Source organism: Mirounga leonina, unplaced genomic scaffold (genome assembly GCF_011800145.1).
Source record: "Mirounga leonina isolate KUSES-001 unplaced genomic scaffold, KU_Mleo_1.0 Mir_150, whole genome shotgun sequence".
NCBI classification, from domain to species: Eukaryota; Metazoa; Chordata; class Mammalia; order Carnivora; family Phocidae; genus Mirounga; species Mirounga leonina.
The window spans coordinates 28,926,208-28,938,988 of record NW_023270374.1 but is presented as its reverse complement, the minus strand read 5'-3'; the positions used below and the strand labels follow the sequence as shown (position 1 = coordinate 28,938,988).

Genomic DNA, 12,781 nt, shown 5'->3' with positions numbered 1-12,781 from the left:
TGGGTAATGTAATATTATCCAAAAGATAGAGGTCATTTGAAGACCAGAAAGAGGAATGAGAACCAAAACTAAAGATAGACTGGCAGATTCTCAATCTTGATGAGAAAATTCAGCATGGCCTGCCGCCCATCCAGCATTTCTTCACAAGCAGACTCTGGGCATGAGTGATAGGTTTTTCCACTGTAGTTACAATTTCATTTCACAAGGTAAAAGGCTCTCTCGTCCAAGTATAATAGGAAAACAGAGAGCCTGTCTCTCTGTGAATTACTAAAACACAGTTTTTGAGAGCCTATTTTGTCATGTCGAGTAGAAAGGCCACCTTGCACACTCCCTCTGTACCTGTCCACTACAGGGGCAATAAGCTAGTGTAATAAGAGGTGAAGCAAAAAAGACCAGCTGGGCACAAAATGGTCCATAATACAAAGGCTCTTGGAAAAAGAGGAGTATTTACTTCCACTTTTTGGCTTTAGATATTTGCTTTTGGGTATGATCCATGTAGAGTTTTGGTACAGAAACTGAACGTTAATCTCATTAATCTCCAATGAGATGTGTCCATAAGGAACAAAGTTATTTAAAAAAATCAAAAAACAAAAAGATAAGAACAAGATGTAGTAAGTAGATGGCTTTTTAAAAAAAGTCATTTCAGGGGCACCTGGGTGGCTCAGTCGTTAAGTGTCTGCCTTCAGCTCAGGTCATGATCCCAGGGTCCTGGGATCGAGCCCCGCATCGGGCTCCCTGCTCGGCGGGAAGCCTGCTTCTCCCTCTCCCACTCCCCCTGCTTGTGTTCCCTCTCTCGCTGTCTTTCTCTCCATCAAATAAATAAATAAAAGCTTTAAAAAAAAAAAAAGCATTTCAAATAGGATTCCTTAAGAAAAATGAACCAGTCTAGATTCAGGGAATATACCTGATTTATTGGAACAAATCTGGGTTTAAAAAAAAACACAAAAAACTTTTTTCTTTTACTCCTAGATTAGGACAGTGATTAGATATGGCTCATTTAATGCAGACGAATTTTAAAACACAGACACAATGGTCTTTTTCTCCTTTTAAAACAGTTGGCACAGAGCTACCTAGAATAAACCTGGACTCTTAATTTTCTCCCAATCCTAGATCAAACTAATATGAAGGAGAAAATGCACTCGTTCAAGATTCATTAAGTACCTACTAATGGCTAAGGGCACTATATTGCCACAGGGGAAATATCCAAAGCAGGCTACAACCACCCTAGTCTTCCAGGGACATAGAATTCACCTAAAACTCATAAACAAGATCAAAAGTTATATTAAGAGGTCCTTTTCCTAGATTGCCATTTTGGCACTTTTTACCTGACCTTTCTTCAGAGCATACTTAAAAGGCTCCAGAAAAATGGGTGACTTATCTGCACAGATTATCAGACATGTTGGACTACTGATGAGAAAAAGAAGTACCTTCTCTTCAGTGTAGTTTTGATTCTGGAAATATCGAGATGAGAACAGCTCCCAGCAAAGCAACAGCTCAAGATACACAAGTCTTGTTTTTTTTTTTAAAGATTTTATTTATTTATTTGAGAGAGAATGAGAGACAGAGAGCACGAGAGGGAAGAGGGTCAGGGGGAGAAGCAGACCCCCCGCTGAGCAGGGAGCCCGACGTGGGACTCGATCCCGGGACTCCAGGATCATGACCTGAGCCGAAGGCAGTCGCTTAACCAACTGAGCCACCCAGGCGCCCAAGATACACAAGTCTTATTAGACAGTGTTTGCAGGAAAGCACTAGAGCAATAACCAACTCCGTCCCAGTCCAATTAGAAGAAAGCCCTTAAGAGGCTCAAACCCTTCCCAGCCCTATTCCTGCTCATTAACACTGGGGCTCTAACACATGGCACCCCTGACTATTGTACACACCCCCTGGGACAATATGGTGTGTTGCAGTCAGTTTGTTCCACTTTAGCTTTCTCAGACCCAAACTGCTCAAATTCAATTGATCCCTGCTGGTCTAAAAAAAGTCTGTCTGCTCTTTATTTTCCAATTCCCACAGTAGTCCTTCACAAAATCCAACAGGACAACTTTGCAAGTCCTCCTGGCTTTCTAGAGTCTAAGAAAACTAGGCAGTTGTTTAGAAAGGAATAGCGCTAACAACCACTTCCTAAAATTATCCCAGACCAAAAAAAAAAAAAAGAGCTGTCCTATCAGCACCAATGATCTCCTCTGTAACTAACAAATTTCTCCCTTCCCGCATATTAGTATGCAACCCACTGTAATAATGCCTTAGGTTGACATTATTACAATGAGACCTAATTTTTCTGAGTCACAAACAGGTGGAGACAAAGCAGACTGTGAACAAACTGGGTGTATTCAATATATATATATATATTTTTTTTTTTTTTAAAGAATAGAGCACTGACCTGGGAAGCAGTAGTCTTGATTTTTTTTTTTTTTTTTAAGTAAAGTCACGAGCCTGATATCCTGGTTACTTTGTAGTGATTACATGAGCACATCAGCTTCTAGCATGTAAGGAATGGCAATTTCCATTGGCAAGATACAGGCCATAAAAATAAACTCGAAACACACTCGGATCTCCACATCTGTTAAAAGCTTACCCATCTCCCAATGCCCAATTCCCTAATCACCCCCAAGCCAGAAATGACTCACACCTCAAAACTCCAATGGCATTTCATGAGCATAATACTCCAAGGGCACTTACCACACATAGTAACTTGTAAGTAGGTGAGTGTTTTTGCTCGACTGGAGTTATTATTTCTTGTTTCCCCAATAGGACCCAACAGGGCTTATCACAAAAAGGAGGAAGTCCATAAATGCCGTGATCTACCACAAAGACTTTAGAAAGGATTCCACTGACTTGTCACTCAAGTTGAGAATGCAGCTAATGACATACAAAAATAGGATGCTTATGGATTTGGTGCTGTGGTGATTTATTTTTTTGTTGGTGGTAAAAGGGGTGATGAGCCACCATCTGGGGTTTTATCTTCCCCTTGTTTTATTCCTCCTTGTTCCTTTAGGCAAAATGAGGAAATATGGCTTAAACTGGGCCACAAAAACTGTTTGTTTAGCAGTACCTTAAGAAAATATCTTTAAATGTACCTTCGATTTTATGTTTCTGTAGAAACACTCCAAAAGGTTCAAAAAAAGGACTCTAAACATATTTAAATGACCTACTTCAAAGGAAAAATGGTTCTAAAAAGCAGTATTTCTAAAAGGCAGCAGCTGTTGGATCCTACCTTGTGTTCCCTTCTAGCACATTCAGAGTGACTCTTCAGTAGTGTGTGAGGGGTATGCCCCTCCCTCTCTGCCCCTCACCCCCAGAGATGCTCTTCACAGACCAGAATTCCACTCTGCAGCAACCGATGGCTGGGCTCCAGCCTCTCAAGGGGGGAGACGAGGCACAGAAGCGCTGACAGGCCCTCACGAGCAGCAGTGATGCAGAGCGCCAGAATAAACTCTGAAGCTGCTTCTCACAGTTGAAAGGACGGGGCACAAGCTGTTCTCTCGCAACTCTGCTTCTTAAGGTTACAACAAACCAGCCTCTGATCCAATTAAAATCCCTATAGTTTACGTTTTCTCAGAGGAGGACAAAGCAAAGATGACCTGGGCTTGCCGGGAACACAACCAGCCACGTATGGTCTTGGTTGATAAATGAAGAGTTAAAAAAGATGAAAAATTAAAGTCATGACTGCCATGAAATTGTTTATTCATGGTAAGGTGTTCAGGGCAGTTACAGCTGTACAACAGTAATTGTTAACAAGCGTCTCCTGAAGAAAAACCTCCATTATAGATCACAGATAAGACAGGAAGCAGAATGCATTGCTACTGGGAGATCAACGTCCCGAAATGGTAGAGGATGTGTCAGACGCAAGTCAAGAGGGCCTACCCTTTCCTGAAACCACTTTCAAGAAAAACTGTACTTTGAGGACGATGACATTTACCCTAATTGCTGCAGCTAATTAAAATTAGGTAATTAAAAAAATTTCAAATGCACTTTAAATTGGATGTAGGGCATAATTAAAAACCAGATTTTAAAAAATATCATTAGGGCAGTAGGGTGAAGGTTGGCATACTAGAGGGGAAAAAAAAAAAACAAAAACGCAGTTTAGCTCTCAGAAAACAGGAGGGAAATGGCAATCTGTCAAAGTTATTACAGGGGGACTTGTTTTTTTCCTTTTTAAAGACCAGAACTTAACAACTTGGAACATCTGTGCCCTTGCCTTTCCCAAGTATGCCGATGTCGAACAGCACTTCTTGTGTCATTCTTTTCCCCAGCAGGAACCAGGCTGGTGAATCAGCAAAATGTCAGGATCTTCGGAAAGCTGCTACTATTACTTTGAGTTAGCAGGAACAGAAAAAAGAATGAGAGCTGTGTTTCCAGAAACAACTTGGTTATTCCTGTGTGAATACACAAGGTAGCAGATGACACTGTGCAACCCTGTCAGGGATGTAATAAATCCTACAGGGGGAGGGCTCAAGATGCACTTGAAACAACACTGGACTGGAAACTGGGGGCGCCCAGAGGGCCAGCCTCAACTTCAACAGTTAGCTGTCCAACATCTGGACCTCTGATTTGTCACTAAATAAATAAGGCACTGGGCTAAGTCATCTCTCAGGTCTGTTTGGATCCTGAAAATCTACCATTCTGTAGGTAAATTAAAATGTAAAGTCATAACTAGAACTCCTTCTACCTTACTAACTCTGTGAGGACTAGTTAGTACCTTGAATAGGGCTGATCATATGGTAGACACCCAAATATATGTTTATTGACTGATGCTGCTTGAACATCCAGTCTAGTCCATGGTTCCTCGGGGTCTAGTACAGTGCCTGGTACATAATAAGCACTCCAAGCATGTCTACTGCATGAATTCATGAGACCCTATACTAAGCTGATCCAGAAACAAGCTAATCAACCAGGGTTCTCATACAACCCAGAACCCAGAAGTAAACCCTGAGGAACACATTCAGCAACCTGGGGACTGACAAGAGTGATTCTTAATACTATCTAACCTTACAAGTCTCAGAAATGGCTTAAGAGCACCGTTCAAGAAGCCTGCATTAAAATTATTCACTGATTTATTTCTATGAGAATTATCAAGCAGGAAAGAACCTAGTGAGACATGCTCTCAGGAGAGAGATTACCAGGAAGATGAAAATAACATGAAGCAGCAGCAGATTCCCCGTGAATATCACTCAGGCAGACTAACTAAATTTGTCTCCTACCTTCGGAAATCTGGATTCAAACAGAAAAACTACTGGAAGAGAATCTGCTTTAATGAACATATTCCCGACCAAGGGCACATCAAAAGCCGTTTGCAGAAAGCTGCTGCACATCTGAGAGCAAAGACAAAGTATAAAATGGTTTTGGAAGTCAGGTTCAGATTCAGGTAAAAGTAACATCCACTAAGTGCCTACTGTGCATCAGAAACTGCTTAGCCCTCACATGGTCTCCTTTAATCCTTCGTAACAATGAAAGGCAAAAGTTATTAACTCCACTCCTGCAGAGGACAATACTAAGGGCTGGAGGGGCACCAAATTTCACACTAGAAATGAAGCTAGGAGCCAAAGCTAGATCATCTGTTTAGGTCTAATGCTCGTTCAACAAATATTATGTGCTTCTGTGCACCAAGCCTTTTTTAAGGAATCGGGAACGTAGCACTGGACAAAATAAAATTAAAATCCCTGTCTTCCTGGACATTCCAGTGTGCTTTCTACCATGGTTCACTGCCTCCTCCTTTCTCAACTCCACTGGGCCGTCTGTTAGCAGAATGATGTCTAGATCAACAGATTCAAATCCTATCTGGCCTTGCCACTATAATGGACCTGGAAAATCAAGACCCTGAGAAATTAATGCTATTAAGGTATGAACAGATACATCACAATGAATTCCAGTACCGATAAGAGAAAACAGGACAATTAAGGATTGCCCAAGATTTAGTCATAGATAAAAACAGATTTTCAAATGAGTAAAGAGCAGCATGTGTTTCAAGACGGGAGATAATCAGAATGAAAACAGAACACCAGACGTGACAGCAGACATCAGCAGAGACAGGCAGGAGACGAGAGTCAACAGTATTCCCTCACCCTGTCGGCCTTCCTACTGAGGACAGAGTGAAAGGATATCTGTATTATCATGTCCAAGTAACCCAAGGAGAGACTGCACAGCATTCAGCTCCACCAGGAGGTGGTACAGGTCTGGCATGGTGGCCACCACATGCATCTCCTGAATGATGTCATTTAGGTCCAGCTCGGATTCCATAAACCTAGGAGGGGAAAACATGACAGCGTCAGTGAAAGGAAAGGGGTACTTATCAGCACTGAGGAGCAAATAGCAACATAATCCAGACAGAGAAACAATCTGTCAAAGTGTCTGCAACAGACCAACCAGGAAGTACACTCATCCAAACACCATACTGTCACACAATTTCCTTGAGAAATCGATTCCCTCATTACAAAAATCAATCTTGGATTCAGATCTCATTACAGGGTTCCCCTTACTCTTGCAGTCACAAGTTGCCTTTTAGAGGCTCCTGAAACATTTTTAGCATTAAATGACCTGCCCACCAGTCCTGTGGATTAGCTACCATTACCACTGTGTTGCCCTGACATAGTTATCCAACTAACCCAAAAAGGGTTTCTCTTACCTGCCACTTCAGATCAAGGGCCAATTATTCCCCTTACCCAAAGGACAATGCTGAGATTTTCCTGCCATCCAAAAATACCCTGCCTTCCTCCAAACCCTCTCCCTTCAGTAAGCTGATTAGGGGGCAGATTCCAAGTAAAGCAGCAGGATCTCCAGGATCCTGTAATCACCACCACACCTTACAGAGCATGATACTCCACTCACATTTCCACACCCAAACCTTTTAACAAACCTATGCCCAGGCGCTAAGAACAAAACTGCTCTGCATTCACCTTTCCCAGCCCTCCCCCGCTGTTTGACATATCAGAAAAGCCCAGTAAGCCTTTGATGAACAAGACAGGAAGGTTTGCTCTGAGGAGGAAGTGAGCCAATCCATGTAAAGCAACTGAACAATACCTGACTGAGAGTAACTGAGGACAGATCTGAAAGGATATCTGTATCATTGTGTCCAAGTAACCCACGGAGAGACTGCACATGCTTGAACTCGAACTCATGACCCTGAGATCAAGACCTGGGCTGAGGGGCACCTGGGTGGCTCAGCCAGTTGAGCATCTGACTCTTGGTTTTGGCTCAGGTCATGACCTCAGGGTTGTGAGATCAGGCCCCGTGTCAGGCTCTGCAGTCAGTGTGGAGTTTCCCTGAGATTCTTTCCCTCTCCCTCACCCTGTCCCTCCCCCTGCTCACACGTGCGCTCTCTCTCTCCCTCTCCCTCTCTCAAATAAATAAATAAATAAAATCTTAAAAAAAAAAAAAAAGACCTGAGCTGAGACCAAGAGTCAGACACAACCGACTGAGCCACCCAGGCACCCCAGCAGTGGTTTAACAGACTCTGGAGTCAGACTGCCTGGGTTTGAACCTGATTTAGTCACTTACTTCACTTCTCCATGCCTCAATTTCTCATCTGTAAATAAGATCATAAAGTTCCTATCTCACAGGTCTACTGTAAGGAGTAAATGAATAAATAAAGCACTTAAGAAAAATGCCTGGCCTATAAAAAGCACTACATGTTTGCTCTCATTTCTTCTCCTGCCACTGCTGTTATTATTATGTCTATCTTCCCTTCTAGAATATACGCTTCTTAAAGACAGAAATTATATCTTTTGTCTCTATATATCCACAGATGCCTGCTTAATCAAATGGCCTCAATTTAATTTTATATCAGTGTGCTTTAATTTAAAAAAAGAAAAGGAACATAAGCAGGGACTCTTGAAGTTACATATGCCTCATTCAGACGCTGAGGGGCTGGGCAAAAACCACCTCTCCAAAAATCTGGATTCTGCAAGGAACAAAATCTGGAGACTATAGTTCTTTAAAAACATGCCTGTATTTCAGACAATATCCTTACCACTGTTTTTCCCCATTACTATTTTTAATCATAACATTTATATATATTTTTTCTAATTATAAAATACTACTTTCTATAGAAAACTGGGAAAAGACAAGCTTTCAAAAAATAAACAGAAATCATCCATCCATTATCTCAGTGACCAGAAATAACCACTGATAATATTCTGGTAGGTTTAAGTAGTTTTTCTCAACTCATAGCCTACCCCCCCACACACCAAAAAAAGTAGCCTACATAGTATACAGTTCTATATTCAATTTTTGCCATTGTTGTTAACATAGGCTGAACAATTCCCCTTATCATTAAGCATTCTTCTACAACAGGAAAAGCCAGTATCGAACACTTGTCATTCCTTCTCCTTCCATGGCAAAATCCCTCATTGAACCCAGTGCCCTTCCCTGCTGAGCCCAGACATGGCTTCAGAATCCTTCTCAACACAGTGTTCCAAGAAGAAACCACCAATCAATCCAAGAGCGGGTGTAGGAGATTAAGCCTATCTGAAATTCTAAATAATACATTTTAAAAAGCTACATCGTATTTCCTTACGTGGATCTATCATAATTTATTTTACCAATCCCCCTTTGTCATTTAGATGGTTTTTCAATCTTTTCCCTTACAACAAATGACACTACGATGTATGTATTCATAATTATTGTTAGGATAAATTCCCAGGAAGGTGCCCAGTCAGAAAGTATGCATAACTTAACAGATTTTGCTCTAGCCTGCCAGAAAGGTACCAGCAGTCTATGAAGTGCCTATTTCCCCCACAACCTCCTCAAAACCAGTATTATCTATTTAAAATCTCCTCCAATTTGAGATGAGAAATATAACTTATTTTTTATTTTGCACTTCTGATATTAAGTTAAAATTCTGTTAATGTTGTTTCTCCTTTGACCATTTTTATATCAGGGTGCTCATCTTATTTGCTGATTTATAAGCACTCTATATATTAAGGAAATTAATCTCTGCCATATGTTACAAAAAAATAAACCAATGAAAAATATTTGCTCTTTAATTTGTACATTGTGCTTTTTAACATAAAAGTTTTTAAAAGCCTAAGTAGTTAAATCTTTGCTTTTATGAATTCTATCTTACATGCACCCTGAGTAAGGTTTTTCCTACACTAAGATCAAATATATTTTATGATATACTATCTCTATGTTTATATATATTTAAATGTTTAGGAGTAAGTAAATCTGAGATATATTTTAGCATATGATATGGGGCAAAGATCTAATTTTATTTTCTGCAAATGTTTGGCCAATTGTCCCAATACCATAACCTATCCTTTTTTCCACAGATCTGAAGAAATACCACCTCTATCATACACTAAATTTTAATGCGTACTCTAATCTTTTTATGGGTTTTTCACTCCATTTCACAGATTTGTTTGCAAATTCCTGAGCCAGGACCACACTTCCACATTATCATGGCATATTTTACCTGTTACCACAAAACATTCTGTTGTTCTTCTTTTCCAATGCTTCCTTGTCTATTCTCACCTGCTTATTATTCTAATTTCAAAATTACTTTTCTCAAAATTCCAGTTTTTTTAAGGCTGCTTCACTATGCTTACAAATAGATTACCCTTTTAGATCACTAGGTGCCTTATCACCTAAAGCATGGAAGCCAAATCAGAATCATGACTTGGAAGGGCTGGCATAGAATTCAGATATTGGGGCAGTAGATCTGTATAATCTTTGAACCTAAAAGGCTCAGCAAATCCCTAAGGCTTATTTGCCTTACATGAGTAGTACTAGAGAGTAACTTGACAAAAGACTTTTACAGTTCATTGGGAAGAACTGACAAGGGCACTGAATAGTACTAAGCAAAGTCACGTTGAGTACAAGGAAAAGGTGTGGGGACCTGGGTGGTATAATCAATGAATGAATGTGAGCCTGAAGAGAAGCCTCTGGTAGTATCCCACAGGGCTCCATCCTTAGGCCTGTTTTTTGTTTTTTAAAGATTTTATTTTTAAGTAATCTCTGTACCCAATGTGGGGCTCAAACTCACAACCCCGAGATCAAGAGTCTCATGCTCTTCTGACTGAGTCAGCCAGGTGCCCCTTAGGCCTGTTTTTGATGAACTTAAGCGAAGATATATAAACAGCAAACTTAACAAATGTCATATAACACAAAGCTTATAGAGACAGTGAACACAGCAGCTGACAAAATCATTTCAAAAAGTTCCTGACAAGCAATAATGATGGGCCAAATCTAACAGGAGGAAAATTACCTAGGATCCACTCCGAGCACTGCACTGACCCATAAAGTCAGGTACAAATGCATGGGTGAGAAAGATATGGTTTAGTAAGAGCACATGTGTAGAAAGGACTTGATGGTGTTAGTCAATTGTAACTGCAATACAAATCAGACCATGAGATAGTTCTGCCAGGACGGAAACTACTACTCCTTCATCTCTGGACACCCAGCACCAGGCACACTCCCTAGCCCACCAAAGAAATCTAACAGATACCTGCCAAAGGAAGGAGCAGAGGAAAGCAGTTGCCACAAAAGCAGCTGTGGTCTTAGCCTGCTTAGAAGAAAATACAAGAGTTATCATGCAGATCAGATAACCCTTAAGGTATATGACATCTGTTGCGGGAACCATACTTTATTTAGGAGGGCTATGGAAACTAATTTGGGGAAGCAACTGAGATTATAAGGAGTCTAGACATCCTCTCATAAAAGAATGTGTTGAAATTCTTTTTCATTCCAAGTTGAAATCTTATGAGTCAGAGCTGCCAAAGATGAAACAGGTTTCTTTGTAAAGTTAGATCCTTGTCACTGGGGGTAATTAATAAAGGGTGACATGAAAAAAAATCAAGAAGGAGAAGGGAGAATGGACTGCACCTTTCAGTCCCTTCCAACCTGGAAATTCTTCTTCCAACTATGCAGTTTTAACCCAATGTTTTTAAGTTTAGAAAGTCATAAAATTATCAAAACAAAACCAACAAAACAAGCAAAAAGTCAACTGTGAGCAGGGAAACATCACAAAAATACCACTGGGGCCCAATGTTACATTAATAATGAGCTAGAGTAGGAAACCCCTGGACTTGGGAATGAGACTGACCTGGGTTACACCCCAGCCACAACATTTATAGGCTGTGTAACCAAGAGCAGTGTGTTAACAAGCATTCATGGGGCACATACTAAGTGCCAGTCACTGTGCTAGGTACTGAGGAAATAACAAATAACAAAACAATCCCAGCTGCTGTCCTCATAGAGCTTCTAGCAAGGCACAAATCTAAACAATCTATTCAATCTATTCAATGCAATTAATTGTAAGGATGTCTAGTGTTGCCCAAGAAAACTGTTATTGGAACAAAGAACATGGAGAATATTAACTAACCTATCTCTAAACGTCAACTTCCTTAAGCTTCCTAGCTGAATTATAGTGAGGATTAAAAGAGATAATAAATATAATGTGCCTAATAACAGTTGGCACATAGCAGGTGCTCAATAAATCTAGGTACCCTCCAGTCTGCTCTGCTATAACAAAGAAAATTTTCTTCTCTTTTGGCTGACCAAGAATAAGCCTCCTCATTTAAAGCACACACTACAATATTTGTGAAGGACTGACGGTCTAGGGATTAGGCATACCTTTAACAACAGCTGATGCACAGCTGGAAGAAAGGATCAAGTTAGAGGTCAATGGGAAAGCAACAGAGCAACATATTAAAACAGTAACCCAGGCTGAGGCGGGGTCATCAATTCCATCTGGTATGACAGAGAATATTCTGCTCGTCTGCCCATGTACATTTGCTTCAGACCAGCATGATGTTCTCATTCAACCACAAGAGTGAATATTAGCAAATGATCAGTGAAGTCAAAAATACCAGAAAAGCAACAGAAACCAGTGAGTTCTCCTGCAATCATAAAACCAGCTATCAATACATAGGAAGCATGAGGTTTCTTCCACCCAAATGAATCAGCAATTCTCAAAGTGTGGTCCTAGGACCCCAGGGTGGGGTAGGAGCTGGCCGGAGATCCTTCAGGAGTCTATATGATCAAAACTATTTTTATGGTAAATCCAAAACATTATTTGCCTTTTTCACTCTCATTCTCTCAGGACTGTATAGTGGAATTTTCCAGAGGGCTGCACAACACGTGGTGCTATCATTGCCCTGAGGGCTAATGAAATGTGTGCTTGTATATTCTAAAATTTCCTAAGATAAGCACTTTGGGGTACTCAATAATTTAAGAGTGCAAAGGGGTCCTGAGACTAAAAAGTTTGAGAACCAATAAACTAAGTAATTCCAGCCCTACAAAAATGAAGAGAAGGAGAGAAGGAGCACACTCTACTCTTGTGATGTTCGGGAGAATGATCACACAGTGCCAAGTAGACGCTGCATAAGAATTGTCAATTGAATCTGAAATGCAGCCAAATGAAGAGAGGCATTTTTGGGTATGCAATCAAAATGACAATTGCATATATGGGAAAATAAATTTGAACGTTTCTGATCTCAACAGGAAAGTTTCATTCAACTATGCTCTAGCAATTTTCATCTTAATTGCACCTCGCTGGTCTAGAGAATTATAAAAGACACTGCACCAGTAAGAATTCAAGAACTCAAGGTTAAAACACAATGCAGTTTCCTACCTGCTTTTAGATATGAAAAAAAAATGTTCTTTATGCATAATTTCAATTTTTGAATGTTGTGACTTAAAAACTAAAATAGTGTATAAATTTGTCTGGATGGAAAACACTGTTGTTGTTGTTTTTTTTAATGCAATAACATTTTCTTAAAACCACCTTATGAATTGTAACACTGGAGCATCTGTGGTACCTAAGAAGTAGAGGTGAATATAACCT

The 12,781-nt window shown here is 40.2% G+C and overlaps 1 protein-coding gene across 1 annotated transcript in view; it reads right to left on the bottom strand.

The window, feature by feature from the left end:
* Positions 1 to 12,781, bottom strand: part of CTNNBL1 (catenin beta like 1) — a 162,237-nt gene that overhangs the window by 106,416 nt on the left and 43,040 nt on the right. The window contains exon 4 of the mRNA XM_035006293.1: positions 6,102 to 6,241. Coding sequence (XP_034862184.1) covers positions 6,102 to 6,241 — 140 coding nt within the window. The remainder of the gene's footprint in view (positions 1 to 6,101; positions 6,242 to 12,781) is intronic.